The following is a 17,722-nucleotide window of genomic DNA, read 5'->3' on the forward strand; positions in this document are numbered from 1 at the left end:
TTTTGATAACAATTACCATTGTCTAGTAGCTTAAAGAGCCGATTAGGGTAGAGAGTACCTTAACTAAAGCAGCAGTCCTTATGTCCTGGGGGTTACATTTAAGGTTTAACCTCCCCATCAGGGAAATTGCACGTTTGTCAACGCCCTGGGGTCTCCAGCCAGACTTTTTTTCTCTTTCTACCTTCTTGAAAACATCCTTTTCACTTATATTTCCACTTTTCAAACATATGAGGGAGTGATTCTCCCTGCATTCCAGCAGCCCTCTGAGGTACACTGAATGTTTTCCTTGCCCCGTAGCAGTCCCATAGGAAGTCTGAGAGAGAGAAGTGAAGCAGCTTCCCTAAAATTATGCACAGAGTAACAGATTTTAGGTGCAAACCTGCAATTCCCCAATCCATGTCCTATGCTCAGACCATCCAACAACTCAACGCTCTCCACCGTGGCCTCTAAAGCTGGAATTGCTACTGCAGGAACAAAAATAGCAGATTTAAAAGGTTTTATCCCATTGTCAGAAAGATGAGACAATATAAGCATTAAGACAACAGAAATACAGGTTTTCATGGGGTTTCAGGGGAAGCGTGAGGGAAAACATTCCACCTGGGACATAACCCAAAAGAAAATATGGATTATTTTGAACAGGAAAAAGCTGCCTCAGCCAGGAAACCTGAACCTGTTTGAGGTGGTAATTTGAGGGCAAAGGTTGGATTTTGTTCCTCTGTGAAATAATCTCTTATCAGTGACCCACTGAATCCCTCTGCTGGTCAATTCATCTGCTGCTGCTGCTGCTCCTCACGCAGCCCTGGGGTGTGGAGCTGAGGGACAGACTTCCAGGAAAGCCAGAAATCCAACCCTCACTTCCCTCAAGTCCATGGATAACTGGAGAACTGGCAAATCCCAGTCACATGGACTTAACCAAGGAGCTGGACTGAGGAGAAAAATTCCAATTAAAGTCAAGGATGGCTGTGTGCTTGATTAGAGCAATCAGGCCTCCACCTCGTTGGGCCTGTACCTGTCCAGTGTGAGCCTCTCCCACACCCCTCCATGTCCATGTCCGTGTCCCAAAGAGCTCAGTGGCATCTGTTGTCAATCATTAAATCATCCACCCCCAGCCCTTGATCCAAATGCCCCCTGAGCCCTCCTGTGCTTAAAAACCAGCAGTGGGGTGGGGAGAAGAGTTACCTGGACAGATTTGGGTATAAACTGAAAATAACGAGCATGATTTGGGATCTATCCACCTTTTCCCTGGACCACATGGATGGTGCTGTAGGAAAGTGGAAGCTTTGTCAAACTGCAGGTTGTTCCTTCCTGTGCTGTTTTTAGGAAAAGAACTTCCCTTCTCAGTGGTGTCAAAGACTGCAAAATAAAAATCTGTCGTTCAGATCTGCCTAAAACTGGAACTCAGACCCCAAAACAATCCAGTCCTGGGAAAGTCTGGCTGTATCCCTTTGGATTTCCCCCATGTACTGCTCAAAGCACCCGGCTTCAGGAAGGGAAAGGTATTTTAAAGTGCATTTACCACAGCAATAGTACCAGCACTAAAAGCTTTTCCCCTCACCCCTGTCCTTGTCATTCCATGTCTGGGACAGATGAGGCTCTTCCCAGAATTCATCCTCGTTGTACCTCCAAGTCTCGGTGGTTTTGCATCTACTGGTGACACTGGGATAAGAGAAATCCGGTGTCGTGTGTCCTGCTCCGCACTAAACTCTACTCTGGAGCTGGTTTGGATTTATTGGGCACGAGGATCCAGCATGCGGAATGTGTCTGTTGGGATCTGCCTTTGGACAGCCACTCCGAAATCACATCCCAGTCTGCGTGGGGGGAGGAAACAGGGCTGGGGAGAAGGAATTCCCCCTTTCCCCGCTCCTCCGCCGTCCGCTCCAGCCACGCCGCTCAGTACTTGTTGATCCCAAAGATCCGGACTCCGTGGAACTGAGGCAGTTTGGGGATCAGGACGCTCATGAGGGAGATGGTGTTGATGATGAAGTGTATCCGGTCGTACTTGGTGTAAAAGCTGGTTAGAAAATACCTGGAAAAGAAGGGTGGAAACAAAGAGAGAGAGAGAAGCAAACTGAGCTGTGGCATTCCGTGTGCCTGTGTCCCAGGACAGAACACCGGTGGGTACTGGGATATGAGGCAGCTGGGCCAGCTGGGAATACTCACAGGACGATGGGCATGATGGTGAGGAACTTGCGGGAGGCGGTGAACTGGACTCCGTAATCCATCTGCTCCCAGTGCGTGAGCAGCCGGGCCTTGCCCTGGTCCGGGGTCTCGAAGGGGGTTCCCTTCACGGTGTGCAGGAAGATGTACATGCTCTGCAGGACACACAGCGTGAGGCTCGCGGGGGCCCTGCATCCCAAAATCCCACCAGGGGAGCGCGTTCGGGAGCTTGCAGCCCCGCGCCGTTCCACTAGAGGGACGTGGCGCTGCTGGAAAACCGGGAGCGGCCACGGAAGCAGGGGAAGGAGAGTCGGGAAAGGCCGGGGCAGCTCGGCTGCTCCACGTGAGGCCTCTCGCTCGGCTCCTGGGTGTGAGCCAAGGAGGTGGTGACAAGATTACAGCCCTGGGATCTCTGGGATCGGGAGATTAGCACCCGCCCGCCGCGGCGCGGCAGAAACCTCCGGAAAACGTGTTGGGAGAGGGTCTGTCACCCCCCGATTACCAGGGGAACACAAGCCACAGACAAACCGTGTCTGGCTACATCACAGCTCCTCAGGATAGACACTTCTGGCACTTAAACTCCTTTTTTTGTTCCCAGGACCTAAAGCTGCCAGAGGAGGGAGATGAGGAGCCGGCTGCTCGTGAGCCGAGTGCTGAGCAGCTCCAGTTTGGGGGTTTGTGGAGGTTTTATCACCAGAGCAGCTCCAGTTTGGCGGTCTGGGGTTGGTTTTATCCCCCACTAGGAATAACTTTAGCATGACGGTTCCCAGTCCATGTCATTTTTGTCTCTGGAATATTCCTAGGCAGAGATGTTATTTAAAATTAAGGATACAGAATCAATTGGTGCATCTGTGAAGAGTTTTGTCCCCTGTGCCTGTGAGAACCTGTCTGGAGACCTGATCCTTAGAGAAGGGAATCAGTTCCTGGACTAACCTTTTACTTTAAGCAGAAAAACATCCGGGATTTAATCTTGTTTCCTTAACTCTGACGAGGCCAATTCAGGTTTTACTGCCCCAAGTGACACCTTGGCAGCGTCTGGGGCCTGTCCCAGACTCCTCTGGGGACACAGAGAAGGACTTGCCCTGGAGGCAAATGAATCCCCTCGGAGCAGCCTCACCAGGTGTTGCTGCCTCACCTGTACCTGGGCTGGATTTAAATCCATGACCCAGAGGCACCAGCGCAGGCCGAGGGTTGCAGGTTGAGCAACTCCCCGGGCACCTCTGGAAACACAAAGGACCCGTTCCAAGAGGGATCTCAGCGGGTTGTTCAGAGGCTCCCCCAGAGGCTCCCCGCGCCCTGGGCCGCGCCGCCCCCCTTACCAGGTTGTGGATGATGTTGGTGAGGGTCCAGACCACGGGGACGCTGAAGAAGGGGATGCTGAGCAGCACGACGTGCAGCAGCCCGATGCCCAGCACGTAGGACAGCCAGATGCCGCGGCTGTTCATGACGCGGGTGTTGGGGTTCACCTCGCTGTGCGCCGTCCCCACGTTCATCCTGCCCTCGTGTCCCACGGGAGCCCCTGCAACACACACCCAGGTCAGAGCTCGGGCCCAAAGCGCTCAGCAGTGGCTGGTTGTCAAGCAAACCCCAAATCTGCCGCGTGCTATAAAAATCCCAAGGCAGCTCACTCCTCTGCCCCTCGCTACTGCCGTTCCCAGAGCTGACGTCGCCGAATCCGGGAGTGGTTCAGATTTGGGAATAATGTGTGGGAAGCCTGTCTGTGGCAGAAGCTACTTGTGATTTGAGATGTTTTCCTGGAGCCAAGGTGTTGAGGTTCAATCCCACGTTTGCCTGACAAGACTCAAACCGATACTTTTAAGCACTTTTAAATCCTCGTCGCGGTGTTAATCATGGAAACACGTGGCACGGGAAGCTTCCTGCATGTTTATGGAGCCAGCAGGCCTTAAATTTGGGGAGAGAACGCAGTATCTGCTGAGGAAAGGCTCTGTATCAACAGATCTCCTAATTAATTTAACTAAATTAACAGGGTTCTGCACAGCTCCGGAGGTTTGCTGGTCTCCTACTCTGGCTCACTTGTTTTGCCTTTGGATTTAAGACTTACAGAGAGGGAAGAAAGAGGAACAAAACAATTTGCCCCCAGGGAAGGAATGAGGTTCTTCTTGAGGAATGTAAAAAGGGAGAGATAACAGGGCAAAGTGCCTTGGGAGGATATTTCAGGAGGAAGAGCTGTGGAGGAGGTGGCTCTTCCCCTACCTGGAAAGAACAGCTGCCATGTAGGAGGAGCACAGAGATGGTTTTCTGGACAATGCCAGGAAGGAGAGGAAGCAAAAGAGTGTCACCTTCTTGGAGCAAGTCCTGAGTGGTGTCCCACAGACAGTGAAGGTATTGAGTGGGCTGACAGTGCCAGTGGCAGCAGGTATCCATCAGCTCCCAGGCCAGCTGGGAGCAGGACAGCTCTGGTTTCCAGGGATTACAGGGAACAGCACAAACTAAACCCACTGTAAAGCTGAAAGTCTTCACACCGAGATCAGGGAAATTCTCGCATAAAATCATCTCTGTGTCCCATGGAAGTGGAGTTTGATGGGATGATGAGGTTTGTCCCCCTTGGATCCGGGACCCCACGGCGAGGGCCGTTTCCTGCCGTCTGGCCTCGTGGCTCTGCTGTTGGTTCCCACAGCTGGAAGCCGTGTTGCTGTTCCCTCCAGCTCTCCAGGGGCGAGCCCGAGCCAGCTCCAACATCACACTCTCCTCACTGCCAGCTGTTCCCAGCTCCCTCCTGGAGCACCAGGCCTGGCTTGTCTCAGGAGCTGGCACAGGCCCCGCTCCTGCCCAGGGCTGGGGCTCAGAGCCAGCCTCCCCTCCACAGCTCCTGGGATGCTCCATGTAATTTCCAAACCTCCTCCAACTGCACAGGCAGCCGTTGCTGCAGATCCTCACCTCCCTCTATCAGGGGGCTCATACCTGGGGAAGGATTTTGTTTCTAGGGAAGAGGCTGCAGCTCTGCAGGGTGCTCATTTCCTTGTTGCCCATCTCCTGGATCACTGGCCTGAGGATATTCCTGACAACAGCCCAAAGTGTGGTCTGGAAGCAAGACTGGGAGCCAGAGCTCAGCACTTCACCCCTGGCAGGGGGAACAGCTCCAGCCTGAACCTGCTGCGATTCCCAAGGGCTCTCAGAAGGAAAACTGGGGGTTGTGGTGAAGCACAAATGAGTCAAAAAGAGTCAGATTGTTACAACAACAACGAAAAGCAAAACACCCTGTGGAACATGTAAACAGGAGTGCTGAGTGCCAGACACGGGAAACAGTTCTCCTGGATGTTGGGAGAACACTGTCCAGTCCTGGGAGGAGCTGGAGAGCATCCAGGGAGAGCAGAGAGAATGAGCAGAGGTGTAGGAAAAACATGACCTGCAAGGACAGCTGGAAGGAAACGGGTTTGTTTAGTCTGGAGGAGGCTGGAGAGAGGCGTGAGGAACAGTCCGACTCTCCACAAAGAGCTGTGCCTGTGGGATTCCAGCTGTGCCTGTGGGATTCCAGCTGTGCCTGTGGGATTCCAGCTGTGCAGCAGGAGGAACCACTCTGGGGCTCAGAGTGACATGGATGTGCGGGAGGAGGGATGCTGGAAGAGACTGCCCATGCAAAGGGATCTGTGTTCTCAATGGAGGCCTTAAAATCTAGTTTCATCAATGGTTAAAGCCCTCAGATTCCTCTCTGGTTGCCCAGGAGGCCTCTCCAGGAGCCTCTCCTGAAGTGATGCCTTTATCCAAGGCCACAGAAGCTCCTGCAGCCAGAGGTGCACGTGGCCTGTGCCGTGGAATTTCCAACCAATAGTCTAACTTCCAAAAACTAAGGACCAAATTGGACTTGGTCCCTTCTGCAAACGAGGGCGGCTGCAGACCCACAGTGGGGTGGGAAGGGCCCAACTTGGAAGCTGTATGTGAAGCAATTCCTCTCCTCCTGCCTCAGTTTCCCTTCCTTGTAAAATTAAGGAACAGAGGGGTCGAAAGCTGGAACACAGGAGAGGTTAACTCATTCTTGCAGGAGATAAGAAGATGCCAAACATTCAGTGCTCCATGAGGGTAATTCTGTGTCTCCAAACTCTGTCCTTCCCCACCTTAAACATTTCACCTGCAGATCTTTCCAGCTCTGCCCTGGGCTGTGCAGCCCTTGCCCCAGTTCTGCCAAATTTCGGATTGCACAAGCCTGGCTGAGGGCATTGTCCAGAGCTCCCTACCCCCACCCTCATCCCATGTTTGCTTTCTGTTTCCACAGCAGGATTTGTTCACCTGCAGGAAAACAAGGCACAGCCCCCCACGGGAGGGACTCCAGCCCCTCCTTCCTGGAGCAGCTGTTGCCAGGCTCTGCTCTCCCACTCTTTTTTGGGACAGAAAAGCCTGACTGTTGCACCAGACGGAGGGTGAAGGTCGAGGCTGTGCTGACATTGGACACTGGCCATCCAAGGAGGGGAAAAGTCAGAGCTGTGGCCAGTGGCAAAGGGCACAACGTGATGCCAGAGCCGAGCCCTCCCTCTGCTCCATCTTTCCCGTGTCCTGCTCCCTGTCCAGGTGCAGCTTCTTCCCCACCTTTGCCCCCAGAGGAGTGTGATCACCGTGTGTTCCCATCCCCTTGCTTAACACTTGGACTTGATGACCTTAAAGGCCCTCTCCACTCTAAATAAGCGATCCTATAACTTGGCAGGGCTGTCACTCTTCCCCAGGGATTGCAGGATCGTGCTCCGATCCCAGCACTCCACTGCAGGACCTTCACCCGGGCTGGAGAGGTAAAGAGGGCTCAGGTCTTGATCTCCCCAGTGTTCCCAGGCTGCTGGTGGTGATGATCCCACGGATCAGATCCCGATCTCTGGCAGCAACAGCAATCCCCATCTCCCAAACAAATCCTTTAAACCCTTCTTTGCTGATGGCATCGGAGTTTGAGCGGAGGGCACTGGTGAACTGGGCTGTGCTGGGAGGCGGCTGCTGGGTGGGACTGGGAACAAAACGCCCCGGAGCCGCTGCCCGGTCCCTCCTGGGGGTCCCGGGGCTGGCAGAGCCTGGGGGGGGACACGGGGACGAGGACAGGGATGAGCCGCCCCGACCTGGGGCGGGGGCTCTGCCCCTCTCAGCCTGTTCTCCTGGATTTAACGGGAAATCTTAGACCCGCAGGGAAGGCCGAGGCTGGGCTCCTCCGGGTCCGGACTCCTCTTGCCTCCCGATTCCCCGGGCCGGTGCCCCGGGGGGCTGTGGCAGGACCCGCTCCCGGCCGGGCTGTGCACAGCGCGACCCCCGCCCTAGGGGACCCCCCACTCCCACCCCGCCGCGTCCCAGCTCCCTCCCAGCGCCCGCTTCTCTCTTTTGGGGTGTTTTCCTCTCGGGCCGGGCCCAAGCGAGGCATTTCCCCCGGCCCCGCCGCGGGGCTCGGCCCCCGCGGCCCGCAGGGAGGGCTGAGCCCCCCGGTCCGTCCCCGGCCCGCACTCACCGCTCCCGCACGGCCCGGCCCGGCTCGGCTCGGCGGGACCGGCGCTCGCTCCGCCGCTCTCCCGCTGCGCTCCCGGTGCGCTCCCGGCGGCCCCTCGGCCCGCCCCGCCCGGCACGCCGGGAGCTGTAGTCCGGCAGCGCCGGCAGAGGCGGGGCCGCCGCGGGAACCGCCGGGAAAGCGGCGCCGGGAAAGCGGCTGGAGCGGCTGCACCGCTCGTGGAGCCCCAGACCCGGCTGGGTGCCCGGGGAGGGCGGGCAAACACTCCCCCTGCCACCCTCAAACGGAGGGTGGGGGGACACCGGAGCAGCTTCCCCCAGCCACGCTGGAGCAGCTGTGGCTGCCCCATCCCTGGGAGTGTCCAAGGCCAGGTTGGATGGGGCTTGGAGCAACCCGGGCTAGTGGAAGGTGTCCCTGCCCACGGCCAGAGGTGCAAATGGGGGTTTTTAAAGGTCGCTTCCCACCCAAACCACTCCGATTCCATGACTCCATGAAAATCCCAGCAGCAGTGCTGTGCAGGCCGGCAGCGCTGCGGGACACCCGGGCAAGGTCGAGGCTGGGAGCGAGCGCAGGATTCCAGCGCTGGAGTGCAGGGGGGAGACCATCTGGCCACGCTTTTGTTTGCACAACCATCAGAGCTTGTCGCGTGGGGCTGGCACGGCCCCCGGGGGCCGCAGCCATCTGTGCAGGGCTCCGTGTGTGCCCGCCGGCTCTGCCAGCGCCGGGGCCACTGTGGGCTGCAAACCCCCTGCCCGGAGCTGTGCTGGGGTCCCGGGCTGAGCCCCCAAGCTGAGCCCTTGCAGTGGTGGCTGCCTACCCTGCACATGTGGCTGTGCCACTGAGAGCTGGTGCCCTCGGCCTGGCACAGACACTTCAATCCCCCCAGCTGCTTGGCACAGTGGGTTTGGTGTTGGCCTGGGTGGGTTCCCAGCGAGATTGGGGTTCCCTGGGTGCCCCTGAGCCTCCCTGGGGGGTCCCAGGCTGAGCTGCACATCCTGACCCCATCTATGTCCCTCTGGCCTTGGCTCCAGCTGCACATCCAGCTCTCGGCATGGTGAGGGCATGGAGACCCTGCCAGCTGCCAGGGCTGGGACTGCCAGGGCATCACACACTGGCACTGCTCTGCAGGCAGGGCACGGGGTCACTTCCCCAAGCCAGGCCTTGGCAGTGTCTGCTTCCAGAGGCCTTTGGGCCCGGAGGGACACACACTCACGGGTAAAGCAGATGAAGGGCCACTGACGGGTGGTGTGGCTGCCACCCTGAGGAGCCCTGTCCCTGCCCGGTGTCCTCGTGGCAGGGCACGGTGTGGGGATGCCGGTGTGCGGAGGCGGGGGATCCCACGGGATCCGGCCCTGCTTTGCAGGAGATCCACGCACGCACAGCAGGCTCTATTTTTATCCCGCTCCTGCCTGACTGAGCAGCTCCCTGCGCGGTGACATCTAATTTAGCAGCTTCCCCGCACCCCGCTGGCTCCGCACGTGAGGGGGAAGCACAATGCAGCAGCTATTTTTAAACGCCCATAAATATTCATCCCTCTCCGTGATGCAGCAGCCGCCGCTGCCGGTGCGAACGCGGGGGGGACCCACTCCCCGGGCTCCCCACACCACATCCACTGCCCAGGGAACGCCGGCACCGGGGGCGGGGGGTTCCCGGGGGATCCGGCCCCAACCCGCTCACCGGCAGCTGCACCCGCGTTCCCCCCGTGCTCGGGGGGCTGTTCCTGTGTGGATTCCCAGGCCTTGCTCGCTCGCTCCCGGTGCCGGGCCGTGCTCAGCTCCCGCTCTCCCGGCTGCCGGTCCCACTGCCCGGTCGATGCTGGTTATATTTAGCTCCGTGGTGGCAGCGAGGAGCCGGTTCTGGCTATTTTTAGCCATCCTGCGGTGGGAAGGGTCCGCGTGGGTCGTGCTGCACTGCAGGGTTTGGGCTGGTGGGTGTCGTGTCCTCCATGTGGGACCCCTTTGGAGCTGCTCCTGCTCCCGTGTCTGACCTGCAGCTGGAGTCACCCACCCCCTCTTGGGGTTCCAGCTCAAGCCCCCCGAGCCCCTGCCTGTCCCCTCGTCCCCGTGTCTGTGACACTGGAGCTGGCACTGCCCTGCCACATCCCAGCACGGCTCCCACTCTGTGCACGGCTCCCAGTGGCACTGGCAATGGTGACGGGCAGCACGGGGCTGCTCTGCTCCCCAGTGGAATGGGGAGATGCCAGTGGAGTGCCGGAGAGCACCGACCGTGGCTGCCGGCTGCTGCCTGCCGGGGTCCGGCCGTGTCCCGGGACAGCCCTGCCCGGCAAGCCCAGCACCGCTCCGGCGTTGGGTTTGGCTCGGCCCTGGAATCATCAAAACGACCTCCAAGATCATCGACTCCAACCACTAACCCGGCACTGTCACCTTCACCACTAACCCGTGTCCTCAGGTGCCACATCCACACGTTTTCTGATCTCTTCCAGGGTCGCAGCCCCCGCGATGGCCCCGGCGGAGCGCGGGGGGCTCCGGGGACCATCTGCCCGCGGCCGTGTCTGGCTGCCGTCAGGTTCCCTTCCCCTAATTGAGCCGAGATCCAGGCCAGGCGCCTCCTAACTGGTTTATACTCCCGGAGCAGCGGGAGAACGTCAGTGCTCGGGGCCGGGGCAGCCGCGTCCCGGCCGGCGGCCCCGGGGCCCGGTAACGGCGGCCGCTCTCCATGGTCCTGAGCAGGCCCCGCCGGTGCCCCGGGGCGGTGGGACCCCGAGCCCCGGCCCAGCTCAGCGACCCTCGGCCCGGGCAGTCCAGGGCTGGGCTGGGGACCCGCTCCGGCCCCCCCTCGGCTCCCGCCCCCCCCGGTGCCGCCGCCACAGGTCGGGTTTCCCCGAGTAAGCGATGCCGGTGCCGGGCGGGGGGGCACGGTGACCCCGTCGGGGTGGGACTGGGGGGGGTCTTACTCCCTCCGAGGAGCTGGGGAGGGGGCGGGAAGGTCCAGAGGGGAAGCGAGGGCAGCGCTGGGGGCGCGGAGCGCCCGGGGGGGCCGGTCGGGGTCGAGAGGTCTCCCACTGAGGTTTGGGGGGACGCGGCAGGGCGGGGGGCGTGAAGCACCCCCAGAACCTCTGACACCGGCTGCCCCGGGCTCGGGGGTCCCGGCAGCTCCTCGCTGGGTCTCCTGGTGTGTTCCCCGCCCCTCCCGGTCTGAGGACCCGGGGCAGCTCCTCTCCCTCGGGCCGAGGAGCTGTGATGGCTCCGGGCGCGGGGCCGGGGGTGCTCGGCGCTGCACGGCCCCCCCGGCGGGGCGGGCCGGGGGCGGGGAGCCCCGGGGAGGCCCGGGCGGAGGATCCCGCCCACCGGCCCCGCCGCCGCCGCCGGCTCCGGGCCCGCCGCGCTGCGCGGGGCGCGGCCGCTCCGGCCCGGGGCGCGGGGCCGCTCCGCCGCCGGGGCTGCACAGGCAGGTGAGTCCGCACCGGGACCCCCGGCGGGGCGGGAGGCGGCGGGGGGGGGCGGCAGCGCCGCGCCGAGCGGAGCTTCCCCCGGGGAAGCACCGGGGCTTCCCTCACCCGCGACGCCCCCGGGCCGGGGGGATCCCCGGGCATCCCCGGGCGCACGGCGGGTCCTGGCGCCCGCACCGCCCCCGGTATCTCAACCGCCCTCCCCGGGGCTGGCGGCGATCACCGGGGTCGGGCTGGGGACTCCCGCACCCTGCTGCGGGCTGGGGACCCCGCGGTGGGTAAGGGGCTGGCAGCGCTCGTCCTCGCTGCGGTGCCTGGTCCACATCCCACCCGCGGGGTGTCCCCGTCCCGTGGATGAAGCAGCTCCATCCCGGGGCATCAGATCCCGGCTCAGTCCGGCGGTTCCCGGGCAGCGGGAGGGGGGTCTCAGGGGGCTGCATTTGTCCCAGGTTACCTCTGGAAGACCTGGGGGGCTGGTGCAGTGTGGGACTGTGGGGTCGCGGTGCCCCTGGGGTGCTCTGAGCGCTGGTGCCCGCTCAGGACCCCCGCGGGTCCCGGGGCTCCGGCAGAGCAGGGGTCGGCTCTGCACAGGTGTGACCTTGGGGTGTTTCGGCGCGGCCGGGCTGGGTGACAGTGCCCAGAGCTCGAGGTGCTGTGCTTTGGGGGCCACCCTCGGGTGGGCGCCTCTGCCCTGCACCGGGGACCCCCAGTCAACACCCCGAGACGGGTTTGCCGGCGTTGGGATGCTCCGGGGAGTGGGGGGAGGTGGGACCTGCAGCAGCTTTGCCCAGGAGGTGCCTGGTGACCAGCAGCACTGAGCTGCCTGACCGGGTGCCACAGGCGGTGTCTTTGATTGTGGGATGGTGGGAGAGCACCTGGATCCTCCCTCCGGGGCTCCAGCGCTGCGGCCGGCGCAGGGACGGGCTGGGGCCCCTGGACGTGGTGGGAGCCGGGGCTGGGAGAACCGGGCAGCGCTCGGAGCCCTCGGACACGGCCCTTGTCTGCTGCCACTACCCTGGGAACTCACTGCACGCTCAGCTCCAGTGAATTTCCTTTTTCTGTTTTTGTTTCTTTCCTGCTGACGTTTTTCCCCTCCAGAATCAAGGGCTGCGTGGGGCCCAGGGTTACGGGGTGGTGTGGGCAGCACGACCCCACGGCCGGGGCAGGGGACAGGCGCACCCACCCACCCACCTGTGCCAGTCACCTCGAAAGGAGACAACCCGGCGCGCGTCCTCCCGTGCCCCGGGCGCTGCCGGGGAACGGAGCCGGGAGCGGGAACCTGCTGAGCCGCTGCCCGCACATGTTTTCCATGGCATTCCCCGGGGGCTGCCGGCAGCGGCCGCTCACCCGGAGCCAGGGCTCGCACTGGTGCGTCCTCCGGCCGCCGCAGGATGGATCGGCCTCCTGCGAGCAGCGATCGCAGCGCCGTGACCTTGGCAGGGCGGGATCTCACCCCCGCCTCTGGCTCAGCCCGAGCGTCTCCGGTTGTTACAGCCCAGCTGCCGGCACAGGAGACGTGCTCAGGTCCTGGGACCTGATCCTGCCTCGCAGGAGCCCCGAGCGAGGTGCTGGCCGGGGATGGGGGGATGCGTGAGCCGTGACGGCTGTTCCGGTCCCCGTCTCGGTCCCCATCCCCGTCCCTGTCCCCTGGCCAGGGTCAGGTGCAGTACCCACAGCCAGCACAGTGACGGTTCTGCCCTGACCCCCCTGGCCTGACGCTGTCCCCTTGCTATCCCCTCTCAGATGTGCCGAGTCCAGCTGAAGCCCCTGGGGGTGTGAGGAAGGCAAAGGCAGCACGGCACGATGCCTGTGGCAGAGCGGGTCCTCCTCCGCCCGGTCACCATGGGGCTGCTCCTGCACAGCCTCCTCCTCCTCCTCCTCCTCCTCCTGGGCTGCTGCCTCCGCCCGGCCACCGCCTTCCCCAAGGGCTGCTACCCCTCGGAGGAGGAGGGGCTGAAGACCTTCCGCTGCAGCAACGCTCGGCTGACCGAGGTCCCCAGAGACATCCCCAACGACACCAACAAGCTCTACCTGGACTCCAACCGCATCCCCTTCCTGCCCCGCGACGCCTTCCGGGACCTGCCGCTCCTGCTGGAGCTGGACCTGTCCCACAACGCCATCGCCAGCGTGGAGAGCGGGGCTTTCCGAGGCCTGGCAGAGCACCTGCACTCCCTGGACTTGTCTTCCAACAGGCTGGTGTCGGTCAGCAAAGACGCCTTCAGCAACCTGAAGGCCAAGGTGAACCTGTCCAACAACCCGTGGCTGTGTGACTGCCGGCTGCAGGAGCTGATCCGCACCGTGGAGCTGGTGGCCGGCTCCTCGGGCGGCATCGTCTGCGACTCCTCGGCGCAGGAGGAGCACGTGGGCAAAGCCTTCCTGCAGGTCATCGCCGACACGGACTTCTGCAACGTGTACAAGAAGACCACGGACATCGCCATGCTGGTCACCATGTTCGGCTGGTTCGCCATGGTGATCTCCTACCTGGTGTACTACGTGCGGCAGAACCAGGAGGACGCCCGGAGGCACCTGGAGTACCTCAAGTCGCTGCCCAGCAAACAGCGGCGCTCGGAGGAGTCGTCCACCATCAGCACTGTGGTGTGAGCACCGGCATCCTGCGGGACACGGGGACGCACAGGGCCGGGGGACAGCCACTCGTGGCAGCAGGAGCTGTCACAGCCACCGGCGTCGCACAGAGGTACTCGTGGATTTGCCCCGTTCTCCTCCTGTCAGCGGGAGCCGTGGCCGGTGAGTCCCTGGCTCTGGTGGCTGTGGCCAGGGGTGGATATCAGCCGTGAGCACGGAGCATCCACAGTGTCCTCCCATGTTATGGAGGACCCGGAGCATCCCCCTGGCACGTGGCTGTTGCTCCGACCGACCTGGACGTTTGGACCTCACGTAAAACTTTTGTATTTCCTTCGCAGAGATCCCTTGGGGCATTAACGGAATCGGTGTTTCCATCCCTCACAGGCTGGCCTGGGCCTGGCTCCCTGCTGGGAGGGCAGTGGGAAGGAGCAGGAGGGCTGTGAGGGCAGTGCCCTGCTGGGTCACCGACCCTGGGGGGTCATGGGCTGTGACTGCAGCCAGTGGGACCAAAGGATGGGACAGGAACTGGGGACACCCTGGCTGGGAGAGGCCAAAAGCAGCTCCAGCTCCAGCTGTTGTGTGGGTTGTGCCACCCCATCTCCCATTTCGGCCCCTGCTGCTCCCTGCTCCCTTCCCAGCACCCCAGGCCAGGTGGGGCAAGGGGCGTGGGGGTCCCCACCCAGAGAAGGGGGCACTGGTGGGCAAACCCAGAGCCTTCCCTCTTGGAATGTGGGGAATAAGAACCAAATGGGGAATGAGCTCCCCAGGGCAGAGCCCTCTGGGGCCACGAAGGGGTGTGGGTGCTGATGGAGGGGAACTGAGGGGTCCAGGCAGTAGGTACAGCCCTGCTGGGATGTCGGGGGGAGCAGTTTCCCCTCGGTGCTCCCCAGGGACCACAGGGGTGGGTGTTTGCAGCACCCTCACCCCCTGCTCCCCTCGGCTGCCGGAGGGGAGCTCCCACCTCACAAGCTGCCGACCAGTCACTGTGATGGGAAATGGGATGGAAGGAGCCACTGCGGCTCCTCCGCCCTCTCCCCACTCCCACACCACTGGCAGGAGCCTGAATCTCCCCTAAAAATGCTCCAGAGTCCCTTCTGGGCACTTCTAGTATTGGGCTGCAGGTTCCTGTGGCAGTGGTGGAGGCAAGGCTGGGCACAGGGCTGGCACAGGAGGGGGTCAGTGCCCACCTTTAGGTGTGCAGGGTCCAAGTGGTGACTCAGAGCAAAGCCAGAGCAGACCCAGACTCTTCCACCCACGTCTGGCCCCTGGGAGAGCTGGGTTTTGCTGGTTTTGGCCTTTTTTTAAACCAACTGAAGATAAATTGCCTTAATTCACCAAGAGCACCAACCAAAGCTGCTTGAACCTCCTCTGTACCGGGCCAGACCTGGCCCAGCCTCAGCCACTGGTGCGGGCAGTGTGTTTTGGCACAGGCAGGGCTCCAGCCCCGGCCCCTGCCCGTCCTCCCAGTGCCATGGGGAGCTGAGGGATGGAGCCGGCCGGGAGCAGCGCCCGCACCCTTCCACAAGTGCCTAATTCCACCGCAGACCAGGAGCTCTGCAACGCACAAACGCCTCGGCCCCAGCTCCCACCCAGGCATCCCCGCAGCCCCACAGCAGCTCCTTCCCCCTCTACAACCTGCTGTGGACAAGAGAGGCTGGGGGGACCCCCCGAGGCCCCCCTGGGCTGCTCCCCCCGGGCAGTGTGGGGGCCACCGGGACCGCCTGACCCATCCGTGTTTGGTTTAAGGGACCTTTTACGTTCTCACTTTATATGACAATAAATTGGCTGTTCCTTTGGAGCGGGCGCGGCGCCTGCTGGTGTGTGTTTGTGTCTGTGGGTCACTGGGCCCTGGTGAGGCCGCACAGGGAGGGCGGAGGTTCCTGTGACAGCCGATGTCCTCCCAGGCTGGTGCTGGCAGAAACAGGACACCTGGTGCCCGTGGTAACTCTGCCCCAGCCTTCAATAATGAACACCCCGTGCTCGGCTCAGGTCGCTGGCACGGCGCCGGTCGGTCCCTGCGTCACCCAGGACCCCGTGGGGTTGTTTCCCAGGGCCCTGCTCCGCTCCCTGCCCTCCTGTCCCACTGGAGCAGAGCCTGGGGGCAGGACCATGACAGCCAGGAGGGATAGGCCCTTCCTGACACCACAGTCCCACCAGAGTGGCCTCTCTGGTCGCGGTCCCATCCCGGTTTGCCGGTGCCTCTCCCCGTGTGATCCACGCTGGAATGTTGCTGTGGAAGGTGGAAGCCAGGCCCTAACACAGAGTGACAGCTCCCGCTCACGGGACATTAACCCTGTTTGTCACTCGCTGTCTCCAGACGCAGACCCCGGGCTCTGGAGCAGATGGCTCCTGTCCCCTGCTCCGGTCCCTCCCTGGGGATCCTCCTCCTGCAGCTCCGGGAGCAGCTGGGAAGGGTTGGGGGACACGCAGGACACGTGGCCCCGGCTGCCACCTCATCCCCCTGGAGTGCTGCCGGTGTCCCCCCATGGGGCTGGATGACACCAAGTGCTCCAGGGCCAGCCCTGCTCTGGTGCCTGATAATTCCCAGATCCTGCCTGTGGAATTACTCGGATGGAAACCATGGGGCTCGTTACAGCCCACGCTAACGAGCACGGGGGAAAGGAGATGCATTCCAGGAGTCTGGCTGGTTGTGGAACAGCTGCTGGTCCATGTGGGTGTATGGGGGATAAAATGTATAAGAAACCTCATAAAAGTCTGCAGTAAGCTTTGGGAAAGTAACTTGGTCTGGGATGGATGGAATTGTGTTGGATTTAGGCTGTCAGTACTATTGGATATTTAATCACGTGTGGCAAGGAATGAGGAAGAACTGAAAACTGGGATTAGATGGATATTTTCAGGTGCCTGTGGCTGAGCCCGGGTGTTGGGGGATCTTGGGGTGGCGGGGGTGTGGGACTGCAGCCCGGTGGAGGCTCAAATCCCAAGGAGGGATTTTTCTCATCCCCTCTTTCCAACAGAAAGGTCCTGTGGGTCAGATCCTGCCGGGAGCGGGAGCCAGTGCTTGGCATCGGTGGCTGTGAGGGGCTCAGCGTTAAAAACACTTCTCCTTCAGCGAGGAATTAGAATCATCCCCTTAATCCCCCTCTCGGGGTAATTCGTTCCTGATGCGGATTTATCCGCAGGGATCAGCAGCAGGAGCATTAGCAGCGTGACCTCCTTCCTCGGCGTTCCCGTGCCGGTAAAGCTCCGTTATTAACTTCCAAGGAGCTCTGCCCGTCCGTTCCCTGCTCTCCTCTCCACGATGGAGGGAAATGTGTCACTGGGGCAAGAGCTACGACCTGAATCCTCCTGGCGGGGATGGCTCTTTGCCTGCCTGGCCCTGAAGTCCCTGGGAATGCAGGGATAGAGCAGTGCTCCTGGGAAGCCTCCAGGATATCTGACACCTTGCCCATGGATCTGTCCTCCCAGCAACGGGGCCAGGGCTGGGGGAGCTTTGGGGGGCATTTTGGGAGAAGGGTTTTGGGAGAAGCCTGCTTTTCCCCAGCCTGTGAGTGCAGCGTGTTTTGCAGCGGCAGCTCCAGGCTGCATCCTGAACTTTGGGCTGATTAGATTTCCAAGGGGGAAGGAAGGATGTCTAATTGTTTAATTTCCACAATTAGAAAAATGTTTATCAATAATTAGGAGCGATGGCAGTGTTTACACTGGGATTAGAGCCGGGCTACACTTCATCACCGGCCTTTCACTCGGGGACTTTATTTCTTTATTTTCCCTCCAGAAACACCCATTTCCAGCCACGTTGCTGCCAATAACGAATCATCCCCGTTCGCTGCTTGCACAGCGCTCCCTAATCCCGCAGTGCCGGTGGTTCTAGGGAAGCTGCTGGGCAGGACATGTGGTCACTGGGCTTGGGCAGGAGGAAATTTGATTTCAGTGGGTAGGAAAGTGGAACAGAGCTAAAAATCACAGCAGCACTTCCTGTGCCTGTGGTTCAGAGCTCGGCGGTTCAGCCGCTCGCACGCTCCCCTCCGGATCCCCGGGGATTTCCCTCTCGTCCCTCATCCAAGCCAGGCATTGCTGAGCCCAGGGATCATTTCCAAACAGCTGCTCCTTTAAGGCGAGGTTGGGCCTGTTAATAACATTTTGGGATCCTCAAAGTTTTCCCTGTCAGAGGGAAATGTCATCTT

At 61.3% G+C, this 17,722-nt stretch overlaps 2 protein-coding genes across 3 annotated transcripts; one reads left to right on the forward strand and one right to left on the reverse strand.

Moving 5' to 3' along the window:
• Positions 1-720: 720 nt before the first annotated feature.
• ORMDL3 (ORMDL sphingolipid biosynthesis regulator 3) lies at positions 721-7,714 on the reverse strand. The gene is made up of 4 exons (XM_051794633.1): positions 7,592-7,714; positions 3,477-3,676; positions 2,161-2,312; positions 721-2,026 (listed from the first exon to the last, which is right to left on the reverse strand). Exons 2-4 carry the CDS (start codon positions 3,648-3,650, stop codon positions 1,891-1,893), a joined length of 462 nt encoding a protein of 153 aa, XP_051650593.1. The 5' UTR covers positions 3,651-3,676; positions 7,592-7,714; the 3' UTR covers positions 721-1,890.
• LRRC3C (leucine rich repeat containing 3C) lies at positions 6,785-15,362 on the forward strand. Of its 2 annotated transcripts, none has more exons than XM_051794688.1 (2): positions 6,785-6,896; positions 12,741-15,362. In XM_051794688.1, exon 2 carries the CDS (start codon positions 12,801-12,803, stop codon positions 13,596-13,598), a length of 798 nt encoding a protein of 265 aa, XP_051650648.1. In that variant the 5' UTR covers positions 6,785-6,896; positions 12,741-12,800; the 3' UTR covers positions 13,599-15,362. The 2 variants fall into 2 exon arrangements, with proteins under 2 accessions (XP_051650648.1, XP_051650649.1); XM_051794689.1 differs by lacking the exon at positions 6,785-6,896 and adding an exon at positions 10,930-11,000.
• Positions 15,363-17,722: the final 2,360 nt, after the last annotated feature.

The sequence above is a fragment of the Manacus candei genome, unplaced genomic scaffold (genome assembly GCF_025592945.1).
Source record: "Manacus candei isolate 608988 ecotype Guabito, Panama unplaced genomic scaffold, ASM2559294v1 h1tg000040l, whole genome shotgun sequence".
NCBI classification, from domain to species: domain Eukaryota; kingdom Metazoa; phylum Chordata; class Aves; order Passeriformes; family Pipridae; genus Manacus; species Manacus candei.